Source organism: Nicotiana sylvestris, chromosome 3 (genome assembly GCF_000393655.2).
Source record: "Nicotiana sylvestris chromosome 3, ASM39365v2, whole genome shotgun sequence".
Taxonomy (NCBI): Eukaryota; Viridiplantae; Streptophyta; class Magnoliopsida; order Solanales; family Solanaceae; genus Nicotiana; species Nicotiana sylvestris.
In genome coordinates this window covers 84,769,287-84,786,243 of record NC_091059.1, presented here as the reverse complement: position 1 = coordinate 84,786,243, position 16,957 = coordinate 84,769,287, and the positions used below count along the sequence as shown (strand labels likewise).

Sequence of the window (16,957 nt, the reverse complement as noted above, 5' to 3'; positions counted from 1 at the left end):
CGCACGGGTATTTTCTAAGATTGATTTGCGCTCAGGTTACCATTAGTTGAAGATTCGAGAACCAGATATCCCGAAGACTGTGTTCAGGACTCGGTATGGCCATTACGAGTTCATTGTTATGTCATTTGGGCTGACCAATGTCCCAGCAACCTTTATGCATTTGATGCACAGTATATTCCGGCCATATCTTGACTCGTTCGTCATTGTCTTTATTTATGATATTCTGGTGTATTCCCGAAGTCGGGAAGATCATGAGCAACACTTGGGAACTGTGCTTCAGACTCTGAGAGAGAAGAAGTTATATGCTAAGTTCTCGAAATGTGAGTTTTGGTTGGATTCAGTGGCATTCTTAGGCCACATGATTTCGAGTGAAGGTATTCAGGTGGATCCGAAGAAGGTAGAGGCCGTGCAGAGTTGGCCCAGAGCATCCTCAGCTACCGAGATCCGTAGTTTCCTTGGTTTGGCTGGCTACTACCATCGTTTTGTGGAGGGGTTTTCATCAATTGCAGCCCCTATGACCAGGTTCACCCAGAAGGGTGCTCCATTTCAGTGGACGGAGGAGTGTGAGGCGAGCTTTCAGAAGCTCAAGACAGCCTTGACCACAACCCCAATTTTGATACTGCCTACAGGTTCGGGGTCTTATACAGTCTATTGTGATGCCTCGAGGGTTGGACTCGGAGCGGTGTTGATGCAGGATGGTAGGGTGATTGCCTATGCTTCGAGGCAGTTGAAGGTTCATGAGAAGAACTATCCAGTGCATGATTTGGAGTTGGCAGCCATTGTTCACGCATTGAAGATTTGGAGGCACTATCTGTATGGTGTGGCGTGTGAGGTGTTCACGGATCATAAGAGTCTTCAGTATTTGTTCAAGCAAAAGGAGTTGAATTTGAGGCAGAGGAGGTGGTTGGAATTGTTGAAAGATTATGACATCACTATCTTATATCACCCGGGAAAGGCCAATGTGGTGGCCGATGCCTTGAGTAGGAAGTTAGCCAGTATGGGCAGTCTTGCTTATATCCCGGTCGGTGAGAGACTGCTTACTTTGGACGTTCAGGCTTTGGCAAATCAGTTTGTGAGGTTGGACATTTTTTAGCCTAGTCGAGTATTAGCTTGCACGGTTGCTCGTTCTTCGTTATTGGAGCATATCCGTGATCGGCAGTTCGATGATCCCCATTTGTGTGACTTGAGAGACACGGTACAACGTGGAGGTGCCAAGAAAGTGACCTTGGGAGATGATGGTGTATTGAGATTGCAGGGTCGAGTTTGTGTGCCTAACGTGGATGGGCTTCGGGAATTGATTTTAGAGGAGGCCCATAGCTCCCGGTACTCTATTCATCCGGGCACCGCGAAGATGTATCAGGATTTGCGGCAGCATTATTGGTGGCGTAGAATGAAGAAATATATTGTGGCATATGTGGCACGGTGTTTGAATTGTCAGCAGGTTAAGTATGAGCATCAGAGACCTGGTGGGTTGTTTCAGAGGATTGAGCTTCCCGAGTGGAAGTAGGAGCGAATCACTATGGACTTCGTTACTGGACTTCCGTTGACTCGGAAGAAGTTTGACGCGGTTTGGGTTATTGTTGATAGGCTGACCAAGTTAGCGCAGTTTATTCCCGTTGCAGCCACCTATTCATCCGAGAGATTAGTTGAGATTTACATCAGGGAGATCGTCCGCCTTCATGGGGTGCCCATATCTATCATTTCGGACCGGGGTCCACAGTTCACCTCGCATTTCTGGAGAGCAGTTCAGCGAGAGTTAGGTACCCAGGTGCAGTTGAGCACAACATTTCATCCCCAGACGGACGGTCAGTCCGAGAGGACTATTCAGATTCTTGAAGATATGCTTCGAACCTGTGTTATTGATTTTGGAGGCTCGTGGGACCAGTTTTTGCCTTTAGCAGAGTTCGCCTACAACTAGGGGTGTCAATGGTTCGGTTTGGTCGGTTATTTTATAAAATTTGTACCATACCAATTTTTCGGTTATTTTATTATGTATAACCAAAATTAGACTTTTCGAAACCGTCCCAATCATGTCGGTTTCTCTTCGGTATTGGTACGGTTCGGTTAATTTTCGGTATTTTTTTTAATATCATGTAAAATTCACCAGTAGAAGTAGAATTGCAATAACATACGTTCTTTTATAGGACTTAGCAAAACTCTCTAGACATTTTAACTGTTTAAAAGGTGATGAATTAAAAAAAAATATGGCTAGAGTATAGATCCATCAACTATTCTACAACAGCGTAAAAGAAATCAAACAAAGGCAAAGAAAATATTAATCACACGAGTTGAAAGATATACCAAGCTGGGACTCAAGAATAAAGTCTATAGAAGATTAAATATTCAAAAAGATAAATCTAAATTATATGAAAGGAAACATATTTAATACATTGTAGTTTGCTACTTATAATCGCTAAAATACTTTGTGTCTTGCTAATAAAGATACTTGAAATAACTTAGTTTAAGTAGAAGTAACATAATAGGTTTTAGAAATTAGTATTTTGAGTTTAATTACTTGTTGGCTTGTAATAGTTTTCATAATTCCAAGGCTCAAAGAAAATTTAATGCATTATTATTTTTAAACTTACTAAATAAATATATTTTCTACATGTAAAATTTATTCGGTACGGTTCGGTATTTTTTCGGTTTATTTTTATAAAATAAAAAACCTACCCTAATTATCGGTGCGGTTATATATTTATATAAAAACCTACGGTTTCTTAAAAGGAAACCTAAAAATCGGTTCGGTGCGGTATGGTTCGGTCGGTTTAGTCGGTTTTCGAATATCCATTGACACCCCTACCAACAACAACAACTACCAGTCCAGCATCCAGATGGCTCCGTATGAGGCGTTGTATGGTAGGCGATGTCGGTCTCCAGTTGGATGGTTTGAGCCGGGAGAGGCTCGATTATTGGGTACTAATTTGGTTCAGGAGGCCTTGGATAAAGTCCGGATTATTCAGGATAGACTTCGTACAGCTCAGTCCAGACAGAAGAGTTATGCAGACCGCAAGGTCAGAGATGTTGCTTTCATGGTTGGTGAGCGGGTATTGCTCCGTGTTTCGCCTATGAAGGGCATGATGAGATTTGGGAAGAAGGGAAAGCTCAGCCCTAGGTTCATCGGTCCATTTGAGATTCTTGATCGTGTGGGAGAGGTGGCTTATAGTCTTGCCTTGCCACCTAGCTTGTCAGTTGTGCATCCCGTGTTTCATGTATCTATGCTCTGGAAGTATCACGGCGATCCATCGCACGTGTTGGATTTCAGCACTGTCCAATTGGACAAGGATCTGTCATATGAGGAGGAGCCGGTGGCTATTCTAGACCGACAGGTTTGACAGTTGAGGTCGAAGAGTTTTCCTTCAGTGCGTGTTCAGTGGAGAGGTCATCCTCTTGAGGCATCGACCTGGGAGTCCGAGTCTAATATGCGGAGCCGTTATCCTCATTTATTTCCTGACTCAGGTACTTCTTTCTTTTGTCCGTTCGAGGACGAACGGTTGTTTTAGAGGTGGAGAATGTGACGACCCAAAGGGTCATCACCGTAATTCTTCCTTGTTCCGTGCTTCCGAGGCCTTGAAAACCTCGCTGTTAGTTGCCTCGATTTGTGTGCGCAGTCCAGACGCGTAGCCGGAAAGCTTTTATGTTGAAATATGCGAATTATGTGAAAAATTTGATGAATTTTGATATTAATATGCATAATATTGACTTCGAACAACATTTTGGGTAAACGGACCCGTACCTGGGATTTGACGGTACCGGAGGGTCCGTAGAAAAATATGGGAGTTGGGAGTGTGCCCGGAATCAAATTCCGAGGTCCCAAGCCCGAGAAATGAATTTTTGTGTGAAATTGTTTTTTGAAATTAATTAAGGAAAAAGAAGAAGAAAATTGATCAGAAAACTGTGGTATCGAGCTCGTATTTTGGTTCCGACGCCTGGTACGAGTCGTAAATATGTTTTAAGCACTATCTGTAAAATTTGGCTAAAAACGGACGTCATATGACGTGTTTCGTACTTAAAATGGGGAATTTGAGTTTTATGAAAGTTGAAAGAAAATCATGTGTTTCGAGGCTTGATCCTATGTATATGATGTCGTTTTGGCAATTTGATCGCACGAGTAAGTCCGTAAGGTGTTTTCGAGATCATATGAATGTTTGGTTTGGAGCCCCGAGGGCTCGGGTGAGTTTTGAGTGAGGCCCGGGAGGTCTTAGACATTAAAAATGCAAGTTCAGATATTGCAGGCCCCAGTGCAGCCGCGGCCATTTCCGCACGGTCCGCGCTGGCAGCCACACGGCCGCGGTGCTTTTCTGTGCGGTCTGCGTGGTGGGGTTCAGAGGGTCAGTAGCCAGGTCGACCAGAGCGACCGTGCACCAAATCAGTGCGGTCCGTGCTGGGTGGGTTTAGAGAGCCCACTTCTTCCCTCCCTCGGCGCGGCCGCGGTACGTTTCTGCGCGGTCCGCGCCAGCCCCCAGCATAGTATATAAACTCAGGATTTTCAGTCATTTTTCCACTTTTCAAAAACCCAAAACCTAAGAGGCGATTTTCCAAACAACTTTTCTTCTCCAAAACGATTGGTAAGTGATTTCTAACTTAATTTCTTTATTCCTTGACATCTTTTAACATGATTTCAACTTGAATCAAGGATTTTAATAAATGGGAATTGGGGATTTTGGTTAGAACTTAGGTTTTTCTTAAATTTGGGGAGTTGGACCTCAAATTGAGGTCCGATTTCAAACTAAGCATATATTTGGATTCATGGGGGGATGGGTAACCGGGTTTTGGTCCGAACTTTGAGTTTCGACCACGTGGGTCCGGGGGTATTTTTGACCTTTTTGGGAAAAAACCTTGTAAAAACTATTTTTTTTATGCATTGGGGTTAGTTCCAATAGTAAGTATTAATGCATTCAAGTAATTTGTGACTAGATTCGAGCGGTTGGGTGGTGAATTCGAGGGGTAAAGCTATTCTAGAAGCGTGAGTTAAGTTTGGAGCATTCGAGGTAAGTGACTTGTCTAACCTTGTGTGGGGGACCTTTCCTCTTAGGATGTGCTATATTTGATAATTGAAATGCCCTGTACGTGAGGTGACGAGCGCGTACTTGAGCTAATTGTTGAAAATCCGATTTTTCCTTAAGTATTTCAATTGAGTTCTTTTCTTGTTTTATTCTACTTGTGAATTTAGCATGGTGCTAGTCTAGAAAGGCATGTTTAGTTGACTTAATTGCCTATTTGCTTAAATTGCCTGAACTGCATTACGTGAAGCATGTTAGGCTATAAGTAAATATTTACTGGGTACGGAATTAGCGTTTAATTTGATATTCTTGTGTTGCTGCTCTGTGTTTTAAATTGGGACTACGGATTAGATTCCCGGGAGATTCCCCCTGCACATTTACTTTGGGACTACGGGCTAGATTCCCGGGAGATTCCCCCTGCACATTTACTTTGGGACTACGGGATAGATTCTCGGGAGATCCCCTCGCATATATATTGAGGATACCAAGAGATCCCTGACATATATTGAGGATACCGAGAGATCCTCGGGATACCAAGAGATCCCTAGCACGTAAATTGAGGATACCGAGAGATCCTCGGGATACTAAGAGATCCCTGGCATATATTGAGGATACCAAGAGATCCTCGGGATGCCAAGAGATCCCTAGTACATGTTGAGGATACTAAGAGATCCTTGGGATACTTAGAGATCCCCGGTTACTTCCCTTGTGGTTTGCTTTCACCTCTGTTTCCGTTATTGTACTCTTATTATCCTATATAGATTCTTATTGTAGATTCTCAATTGCACTGCTTATCTTATCCTATCATCTTTATATTTTATTTAACCTCATTAGGGCCTTGACCTTCCTCGTCACTACCCAACCGAGGTTAGGCTTGGCACTTGCTGAGTACCATTGTGGTGTACTCACGCCTCTTCTGCGCATGTTTTCATGTGCAGATCCAGGTACCTCTACTCAGGCGCACTATCAGTGAGGCAGGAGGACTACGGAGACTTCGAGGTAGATCTACTGCGTCCGCAGACCGACGAGTCTCCCTCTTTATTCTATCTTTAGTACTTAGTTCTCTTTCCTTCCGTTTGTTAGATATTCTGGAGTTTGGAGCCTCACTATACATTTCTGTAGCCTGTGTTTTCCCGTGAGTTTCCGGGTTTTGGGATTGTTTTAGTCTTGAGATATTGAGTCGTATATGCCGAGCGGCATTCAGTACAATTTCCTTTTTAAAAAAATAAATATGGTATTCTATTTTTCCGCAATTATTATGTTTCCGCAAGTGTTAGGCTTACCTGGTCACGGAGACTAGGTGCCGTCATGACATGTTCACGGTTGGTGAACTAGGGTCGTGACACTCCAACTCGACATATATTCCATCATCTCACTCACTTCTAAACTACACGTGACCTGATTCCTTTATAGCCAAGGATATTTAGGCAGCTCAGATACCAGGGCTCAGTCACATTCTCCTTCCTCTTAGTTTTTGGTCTCCTTAAATAAGGGTTGGGTCAAAAAACCTGTCTAGTCATTCTTTGTCTGAAAACTCTTCGCATTCCCATTCAAAGAGGGGCAGTTGTAGACATGTGATTTTTGATCCTCCCCAAGATTTTTTATATTTTAGCATGTAAATATTTAATTTAGGTCTAATATCGCCATTTCAACTAATTTTTGACTCTTTTACTTTATTTTATTACAAGAAGATGAAAATTACAAAAAAAAGTAGTTTCATTAATGTTTCGTAGTCATTTTTAATCTTGAAAAATACCAAAAAAAGAACTAGTTTCATTTTAAGTTTATCTTTAATAGTTTTTTAATTAATTAGGAGTAGTTTTACATTTTTATAAATGCTTTATACTATTTTAAATAAGAAAAACTTAGGCCTTTAGTTAATGAAATCCAGATTTTTTAAGAAGCCCAATCGTTAGTTAATTCAAGACAATTTTAGCTCAACTTTGGGCAAGAAAATGGCCCACTTTCGGACTAGCCCTTGAGCTCAAAACCCCCGTTACCCCAAAACCTAGACTAATGCCTAAAATCTGATAAAAGGAGCTGAAAATACAAAAGAAAGAGATAGACTCTAAGAACTAAAAATCAGACGCCTAAGGACCTAAAGTTGCCCGCCATTTTTCAACCTAGAGAGATTCATCTTCCTTACACCTAAGGAGCGAACGAAGGGACCAAAATAATTTTCCAGCAGCTGCTTCTTCACTTCGCCTCCAAAATGACCCCCCCACCCCCTAGATTTCATCTTCTTCCATACACCCATGGCAACAAAACCCTAGAACACCAAAAACACTCTATAGCAGCCATTTTCGGACCTTCCTTCCACAGACAAAAACCAACGAAGCTTCTTCAATCCAAAGAACCTAGACTTTAACCGAGGATCCTCCTCACAAAAGCAGCAACAATTGCCGATTTCGACTCCTCTTCTCCTTCATTCAAAGCTGCTGCCTCACCGAAATTGGTCACCGGCGAGTGACGACGCTGCCATCGACTGCAACGGACAGAGCTAACGCCTTGAACCTAAAAAAATAGAGCCATTTCTGATAAAAATTTGAGGGACCCTTTAGCTTCTTCTTCCGCCAGAAAAACAAATGGAGGTCGACTGAGCCGATTGGAGTTTCTACCTGAGGTTGCTGTTGGGGGTGTCCGAGTTCGTCGCCGTCGAGATCCAGAATCGCTGTTTCAGTTCGTGTTGTTGGGATTTGTTCATTATTTCATTCTTTTACAAGCTTCAGTCGTTGCCTCAAAGTGTATCTACTTCCAAACGGAATTAATTGAAAGTTTTTTTCACATTCAGGTTCATCTCTTTGCTCTTTATCTTATTATGGTGTTGATCGAAATATAATGATAGTTGAAATTCTGTTAGATTGGAAATGTTTAAGAGCGGGTTTATGTGGTACCCGTCTATGATGCAATTTTTTTTTCGTGAATTCTGTTGTTTTCCATTGATTTTGGCATATCTTCTTTGTTCGATTAGGTCTGTGTGCTACTGATTCTTTCCTTGAGTTTTCCTTATTAAAATTATGTTGTCGAGTTGTTATTTGTATTTGAAGTTGAATAGAACAGTAGATGGACATTTGGTTTTGGTTTGTGCTCAAAGGAAATTGACTGATTTCAAGTAGCCATTTTGTGGCCTTGTATTTAGAAATTGGTTAGTTTTATCAAAATTAGACCCACAGGTACAAAGTTTGAAAGGTCTTGCTGCATTTTGTTGATCTTCTGAAGGATAAGTTTTATTCCATTGCTAAATCGTATATGGCAGTACTGAGTGTTGGTGATAATTATGAAGATATGTTAAAGAGATATCACTTTAGTATTTGTGGAATTCGATTGTGTTCGATTGTTATAGTTGAATACAAATCTCTACTTTAAAGAAATTGAGGTGCGCCATTCACACAATTGAATCACATAGCCTATGGCCCTCATATTAATTTTACAACTTAGTGTAGAAAGCACATTGAATTCTCGTAGTTTGCTTTAGGCGCGTTAATTAAATAAAATGCCATAGCTATGGGTACGGTTCCCGTGACGTAGTTGTGACACACAATTTTGAAATCCGGGTGTGTATTTCATATGATCCGACTTCAATTCCAAATAATGTTTAATAAATAAATATGTCGTGAACCGCCAGTGCATTTCATTCAACTTTACTGAATCATCTAAAGGGTTAACTTTTCCGGTCAAACGAATTGAAGCAGTAAAGTTGTCCTCAATGTCGTTTGCATGGTTTGTGGCCCAAAATTATTTGTAGAATGTGGCACTCCCTACAAAGCGAACAAATGAAGATTTTGATCCTAATGCTTATAGGCTAAGCCGTATACAATCCCAATGAGCCATCAAAGTTAGGGAACCTCCAATCAGAAGCTGCTACGAGGCAACCACATGAAGGTTTGAGATACAAGCAACAGTTACTAGTGCGCATCTCCATAAGAAGGGAGAGCAATAATTATATCACTGTAGAAGATGAATCTGCCGCTTTTAACAAGCCTTCTATCTTTGATAGACTTGGAAATTACCTGTGAGGACTTTTGTATTATAGATATTGGGTCCATTAAAGAAGGGGAACAAGTTCCAAAGAAATTATCAAAGCATAAGAATACCCGCTTCGCCCAGAATCCAGAAGATCTCTAAGGATTTTCGAAGTTTGGTTCCTTCTATAATGAGGAGACAAACAAAACTTGTGGTTTCATGTAAAGAAGTACTGAATTTAAAGCCATATACTGTGGTTTATACTAAGTAACGTGACAAAGATGAAGAAAGTGTGGGTTCTTCATATCATTTTACTGCATTAGGCTAGAATGGTGTTTCGTCTCTAATGGAGGATGATGAGAAATTGGATGATGTTTCACCGTGTTATCACATATCCTTCAATGCTGGGGACCCTCAAGAATATTAAGATGCAAAGGATGCTCTACCTGAAATTGAAAAAGGGGTAAAGACAACAGTGGACGCTGTAAAAAAAGTAAACCTTGCATTGATGAAGAACCGAGGCCTACTTATCTAAGTGCTTTACTAGTAGCCGGTGAAGAAAGAACTTATATGGAGTTACTCAAGGAGTTTAGGAATGTCTTTGCTTGGAGCTACAAATATATGCCTAGCTTGAACCCTAAAGTAGCAGTCCATTACCTTGCGGTCAAGAATGGCGCTCATCCTATTAAGCAAGCTCAAAGGCACTTTAGGACGGACTTGGTTCCCTTGATCGAAATTAAAGTTAATAAACTCATTGAAGCTTGCTTTATTTGTAAAGTTAAATACCCAACATAGGTTTTAAGTATTTTTCCAGTGAGAAAGAAGAATGGTTAAATTCGAGTGCGTGTTGACTTTAGGGATCTCAAAAATGTATGGGCCAAAGATGAATTCCCACTTCCTATTCTAGAGATGATGATCGATGCTACTACTAGTTATGAGGTAATGTCTTTCATGGACGGTTCGTCAGGCTATAACCAAATTCGAATGGCACCAAAAGATGAAGAGTTTACTGTATTCCGCACCTCTAAGGGTATTTATTGCTACAAGTTAATGCCTTTTGGCTTGAAGAACGCTAGTGCTACTTACCAAAGGGCTATGCAGAATATCTTTGATGACCTTCTCCACAAGAATGTTGAATTCTATGTTGACTACTTGGTGGTAAAATCAAGAAAGAAGAATGACCACTTGAAAGACTTGAGAATGGTGTTTGAGTTGCTCCAGAGGTATCAACTTAGGATGAATCCATTGAAAAATCTACCTTTGGATTTACTTTTGGAAAGTTCCTTGGTTTCATTATCCGGCATCGAGGGATCGAAATTGATCAAGATAAAGTGGATGCCATTTTGAAAATGCCTAAGCCTAAGGATATTCATGAATTGAAAAGTTTTCAAGGAAAGCTAGCATACCTTAGGAGATTTATCTCAAACCTAGCTGGGAGGTGCTAACCATTCAGTTGCCTCATACATAAAGGCGTTCCTTTCAACTGGGACCAAGCTTGTTGCAATGCCTTTGAAACTTCTTATATTTTTCAGTTAAACAATTCAAGCATTATTCGATTTCCAAACTTCTTATATTTTTCAGTTAAACAATTTTCTTCAAAAATTAATTTCTCGGGCTAGGGACCTCGGAATTCAATTCCGGGCATACGTCCAAGTCCCATATTTTTCTACGGACCTTTCGGGACCGTCAAATCATGGGTCCGGGTCCGTTTACCCAAAATTTTGACCGAAGTCAACTTAATTCAATTTTCAAGGCAAAATTTAGCATTTTCTCAATTTTTCACATATAGGCTTCCGGAAGCGCGCCCAGACTATGCATGCAAATCGAGGAGAAGGAAAATAAGATCTTGAAGGCCTCGGAACCCCGAATTGGATTCTAAAATACGAGATGAGCCTTTTGGGTCATCACACTTTGGGATATTATGTAGAGGTGATATGTGAAGCCAAAATGAGGTCCCGTCTTTTCTGAAAGAAAATATGTAGCCGCAAGAGACTTAGCTTAGAGAAATAACATTTTTTATCTAAATAACGTGCAAGGACAGGAGCCAACATGTAATTTTACATGCGTAGGTGGATTACATGGCTGTTCATTTTGGATGCATTCTTATCAAGAGAATAATAAAAAAATTTGGATTTAGACCATGTGTTATCTTCATATGTTCTTCTCCTAAGCCCCCAGCTATTAATATTTCAGAGTATTAAATCTCATGCCAATAATCAAGGAAATACAAAGCGCAAAATTGAACAAATAAGAGTAAATATATTTCTTTATCCTTCCTCTATTCATCAAGGATGCAAATAAGAGAAAGTCATCCCGAACTGTATGCTTGCATCAGTGTGGCCCATGACTTCATCTCTGGAAAAGCCTATCCACAATGGGAAGAAAAGAACCAACAAAAATGGGCAGTTAGTAACTACCAATATAAATTAACAAGATTGAGTTGCTGCATTAATGATTGTTGTGAGCTCATAGAAGCTTGGACTTCGAGTTGAAGTTGCTGTATAAGATTGAAGTGTTCAGGAGGATATACATTGACCCATTAACTAAACGACAAAGGTATGCTAAGGTCACTCTTTTTTTTTTTTTGCATGATGTACAAAGAACGTAATGTAAGATTATTAAATTGCGGCCATAGCAGAGATCAAGACACAATCATACATATATAAAATCATAATCTTGAGTTAGAGATTAAGAAAACGTACCGTTCAACTCCATCGATTCAACAGCGACAACCCGATCCACTAGTTAAATGCTCTCACAGCCCGGAGAACTTGACCGATGGGACGTCTACCTTTACCACGTATTCAAGAGGCAGAATACGCTAGGGTTTTCTAATAGCTAGGGAAAGGGGGTTGGTCTCTATTTATAAAGAGTGCCTACCCATCACAGGCCAATAGTTATTGGGTCTCACTTATCCACACACACAATATTTAATATTAGGCCTTTTATTTATCCACCACTTGGGTCACGTCACTATCCTTTCAGGCTATAACCAATTAACGTAAGTCCAAATTCCAACATTCTCCCATTTCGACGCAAACGTTAATTGAGGACAAGAAAAAAAATTTAAAACTTTTGAGTTTTAAGAAAATCATTTTGAAAAAAGATTATAGACTCTACAGTGGCCACACTACTCACATAGCCAAATATAGAATGACCCATATAACAATCCATCCAGTTTCAATAGAGAATACTAACAATGAATTGTAGCAGGCATCACACCATTTTAAGGTATGAATTCTATCTACGACTACATATGCTAGAATTTCTATCAACATGGATCAAACATGTGTGCTAAGCATATTAACTTTCTAATCAAGGTGAATAGATTCACACCTCTTAGAAAGAAATAATCCTCCAAGTGATATAATAACCATATCACATCAGGAGCCTCCAAATTAAATGACATTAAAATCATATCACCTTAGGAGGTTTCCCTTGTGCTTTACCCGGGATAATCAAGGCAACAAGCAGCAAAACTCAAAGATATCACGAGTTTATAAAATATCCAATTATAAATAAAAAATAAATAAATTATCATGTTAGTCAATAAGCATAACAAATATAAAATAACACAAGCTTGCATAAAATTATAATTTATAAAAAAAGCAATATCTCAGTCAGCAATTACAAAGTAACTCCCACTGACTAAAGCACATCAAAAGACTCTAAAATGCCCATATTTTTAGCATGTTCATTAAACACTACAGGCCTGAGACCTTTAGTCAAAGGATCAACCAACATAGATTCTGTGCTAATATGCTTAATACATATATCACCTTCTTTTACCATGTCTCTAACCTTAAGAAACTTAAGGCTAACATGCTTAGAGCCTCTTATTCTTTTGTTGTTTTTAGAGAAGAACACAGATGCACTGTTGTCACAAAAAATAGTCACCGGTTTAGATATAAAATCCACAATTTGTAATTTAGTAAGAAAATTCTTCATCCAAACAGCATGTGAAGCAGTCTCAAAACAAGCAATAAACTCAGATTCCATTGTAGATGTAGCAGTGATGCTTTGTTTCTCACTTTTCCAAGAAATAACACCTCTACCCAATATAAAAATATACAAAGAAGTTGATTTCATAGTGTCTTGATAACCTGCAAAATCAGAATCTGAATATACTAGAAGATCCAGATCATCAACCTTTTTGTACACAAGCATGAAGTCTTTAGTGCGCTGTAGATATCTCATCACTTTCTTTGCAGCCACCCAATGTGCCCACCTAGGATTAGAAGAAAATCTTCCCAACATGTTAACAACAAAAGCAATATCAAGCCTTGTACAGACTTGTATGTACATCAAATAACCAACAACACTTGCATATGGCACATCTTTCATGGTTCTCATTTCAACTTCATTTTTCGAACATTGATCTTTACTAAGTTTATCCCCTTTTACAACAGGTGCAACACCAGGTCTACAGTCTTGCATATTGGAAGTTTTAAGAACACTCTCAATGTAGGAACGCTATGATAAACCTAATAAATCACGTGACTTATCTCTTTTAATTTCTATCCCAAGAACAAAAGAGGCTTCACCAAGATCATTCATATCAAAAGACCTAGACAAGTATTGTTTGGTCTTATTCATCAAGCCCAAATCATTTGTGGCAAGCAGAATATCATCAACATAAGAACCATAATAATGAAACTACCATTAGCTATTTTGAGATAAACACATTCATCAAGCTTATTTTCCACAAATCCAAATTTTGTAATAATTTCATCAAATTTCAAGTACCACTGCCTGGAGGCTTGTTTAAGCCCATATATGGATTTGTTAAGCTTGCACACTAGATGTTCTTTACCAGCTTCTTTAAACCCTTCAGGTTGAACCATGTAAACTTCTTCAAGCAAACTCCCATTCAGGAAAGCAGTTTTAACATCCATCTGGTGCAACTCTAGATCAAAATGGGCCACAAGAGCCATCACAACTCTAAAAGCATCCTTGGATGAAACAAGAGAAAATGTTTCTTTATAATCAATACCTTTTTCCTGAGTGTAACCCTTATCAACCAACCTTGCTTTATAACGGTCTATGTTTCCCTTGGAGTCTTTTTTAGTTTTAAACACCCATTTGCAACCAATAGGCCTAAAACCTACATGCAAATCAACTAACTCCCACACTCTATTGTGTTCCATGGAGAGCATTTCATCTTTCATTGCCTCACGCCATTTATCAACAAATGGAGAGGAAATAGCTTGATCATATGATAAAGGATCGGTCAGCTCTCCAGTATCACTAAGATTTTTAGTCATATACACGATAAAATCATCAGAGATGGCAGACCTTCTTTATTTTTGTGACCTGCGGAGTGGTTCATGGTAAACATTTTGCTCAGGAACTATGGGATCTGAATCGTTGTTCCCTTGATTCTCCCCCTCATAAATAGGTTGGTTTATCACCTTTTCATGTACAACAAGGACAATGACTTCATTCTCTTTCAATATAATTTCCTTACCACATGAACAATCACAATCACAAACATCATGCTCAAGAAATTTTGAATTAATAGACTCAACGATTCTAGTGCCACGCCCAGGATAGAAAAACCTAAAACCTTTAGAGTGATCAGGATAGCCTATAAATAAACAACTGGTAGTTTTAGGATCAGTTTTCTTTTCTGTGGGTGAATAAATAGGAACTTCAGCTGGACATCCCCAAATGTGAAAATGATTCAAGCTAGGTTTTTGGGTTGTCCATAGTTCAAAGGGAGTTTTCAAGACAGATTTTGTAGGAACTCTAGTCAGGATATAGCTAGCTATTTTTAAGGTTTTACCACAAAGAGACTCAGGTAGGCTAGTCCTTGACATCATACTTCTCACCATTTCTATGAGAGTATGATTTCGTCTTTCAGCCACACCATTCTGCTCAGGAGTACCTGGCATGGTATATTGTGCTACTATCCCACATTCTTGCAAAATTAAAGCAAAAGGCCCCATACATTGACCAGAATCATCATATATTCCATAGTACTCACCACCACGATCAGACCTCACTATCTTAATGGACTTCCCAAACTGTTTTTCAACTTCAGTCTTGTAAATTTTAAACTTAGCAAGTGCTTCAGATTTTTCTTTTAAAAGATATATATAACAGTACCTTGAAAAATCATCAATAAAAGTAATAAAATACTTATGATTTATCAAAGTAGGTACATAAGTTCCATTAATATCAGTATGAATTATTTCTAAGAGTTCAGAGCTCCTAGTGGAACCCTTTCTCTTAACCTTGGTCATTTTACCCTTAACACAATCCACACAAGTTTCGAAATCTTTTGGATCAAGAACAGGTAAAATATTTTCCTTTACCAATCATTCAATTCTTTCTTTAGAAATATGACCAAGACGCCTATGCCATAATAGGTAAGACATTTTACTCATAGCAGACCTTTTGTGGACAATATTTTCAACATGTATTGCAGAAAAAGTTTCATTCAATACATTCAAGCGATATAGACCATCACTTAAAAAGGCATCAGCAACACCATGTGAATCATAGGAAATTTTAATAATACAATTACTTTGTTGAAATGAATAACCAACTTTGTCCAAAAGGGAAACCAAAACTATTTTCCGTCACATAGACGGTACAAAAATAGTATTTTCTAAACAAATACTAGAATTATTTTTAAAAAGTAAAATAGATGTCCCTATAAACTCTACTTTTGCTTTGAGTCCATTGCCCATAACAACACTGGCTTCATCCTCTTTTGGCTTTCGTCTGCTTACTAGATCCTGCAAGTCATTGGTTACATGAACAGTTGCACCACTATCCAACCACCAGGAATTTAGAGGAACATGAACAAGACTAGTTTCAAAGCAGACAAAAGTCAAAAGATTACCTGATTTCTTTTTCAGAGGACAACTAGCTTTCTTATGACCTACTTGTTTGCAATCCCAACACTTGATTTCTTTCTTAATTACATCTTGTGGACCAAGAAGATTATGAGACTGACCTTGATTAACACCAGACTTATTAGTATGACCACTATTACCACCTAGATGATGAGACTGACCATATTATCTTTTGTGAAATTTGGGTCCACCTTTTCTTTTATAAGAAGGATAAGCAGCTGACCTAGACGAACTAACAAAGTTCACTACATCTTTAACTTTCTCCTTTTGGATCCTCCCTTCTTCTACCACACAAACAGTAATAAGCTCATCAACACTCCACTTTTTCTTTTGTGCATCATAGGTTGTCTTAAGTTGGTTAAACTGCTTAGGAAGGGACCTTAGAGATTGGTGAACAAGAAAATTATCGGTAATGGTTATACCTAAATTGTTCAGTTTTGTAGCATGTTAACCAATTTCATAATATGATCACGGACACTACCTACAAGGTCATACTTAATGGTGGACAAGGAATCAATCAGCCTACCTATCTCAACTTTATCAAATTCTAGCAATTTCTGTTTAATGGCACTCAGGAAATCTTTTACATTTCCATTATCCTTAATTGCACCCTTTATGTGATTGGAAATGGATCTCTTTATGATCATAAGGCTCAATTTGTTAGCCTTCATCCATTTATCATACTTAGCCTTTTCATCAGCAATGCTAGTAGTTATAGGTTCAGTAGGTTTCTGTTCAGTCAATGCAAAGTCAAGGTCCATCAGACCTAACACTATTTCAACATCCTGTTTCCATTTCTTGTAGTTGCTACTAGTCAGAGTTTCAATGGAATTCAATTGAGTAGTCATGTTGTTAACAGCTGTATAAGCAAACAACCCAAAATTAGATAGAATTATGGGCATGTGTATATAAACCAAAAGAGTCAAAAACATCCATTACATCCCTCCTTTGGGTGGAAGATGCAACTGTCTCCCCTTTAAAAAAAAATCAAGGAGTCCAAGGCATTCATTGCATCCCATCTTTAGGCAAGAGATACAAAACTTCCTCCCCTTATTATCAAAGAGTACAAGACATACATTGTGTCCTTCCTTTAGATAAGAGACACAAAACCTCCTCTTACATCAAATT

The 16,957-nt window shown here is 39.0% G+C and overlaps 2 protein-coding genes across 2 annotated transcripts; both read right to left on the bottom strand.

The window, feature by feature from the left end:
• Nucleotides 1-12,614: 12,614 nt before the first annotated feature.
• Nucleotides 12,615-13,403, bottom strand: LOC138887606 (secreted RxLR effector protein 161-like). Its single transcript, XM_070169372.1, has one exon. The coding sequence runs from the start codon at nucleotides 13,401-13,403 to the stop codon at nucleotides 12,615-12,617; it is 789 nt and encodes a 262-aa protein (XP_070025473.1).
• Nucleotides 13,404-14,266: 863 nt separating this feature from the next.
• On the bottom strand, nucleotides 14,267-16,677 carry LOC138887605 (uncharacterized). Its single transcript, XM_070169371.1, has 4 exons — nucleotides 16,356-16,677; nucleotides 16,021-16,251; nucleotides 15,638-15,930; nucleotides 14,267-15,277 (listed from the first exon to the last, which is right to left on the bottom strand). Exons 1-4 carry the CDS (start codon nucleotides 16,675-16,677, stop codon nucleotides 14,267-14,269), a joined length of 1,857 nt encoding a protein of 618 aa, XP_070025472.1.
• Nucleotides 16,678-16,957: the final 280 nt, after the last annotated feature.

Coding starts and splice junctions, on each gene's coding strand:
- LOC138887606 (XM_070169372.1), bottom strand. CDS start 13,403: ATGCAAGACTGTAGACCTGGTGTTGCACCTGTTGTAAAAGGGGATAAA.
- LOC138887605 (XM_070169371.1), bottom strand. CDS start 16,677: ATGACTACTCAATTGAATTCCATTGAAACTCTGACTAGTAGCAACTAC. Junction 15,931..16,020: donor TCCTTCTTATAAAAGAAAAG/GTGGACCCAAAT, acceptor GTGTTAATCAAG/GTCAGTCTCATAATCTTCTT. Junction 15,278..15,637: donor GCAATGGACTCAAAGCAAAA/GTAGAGTTTATA, acceptor TGATTGGTAAAG/GAAAATATTTTACCTGTTCT.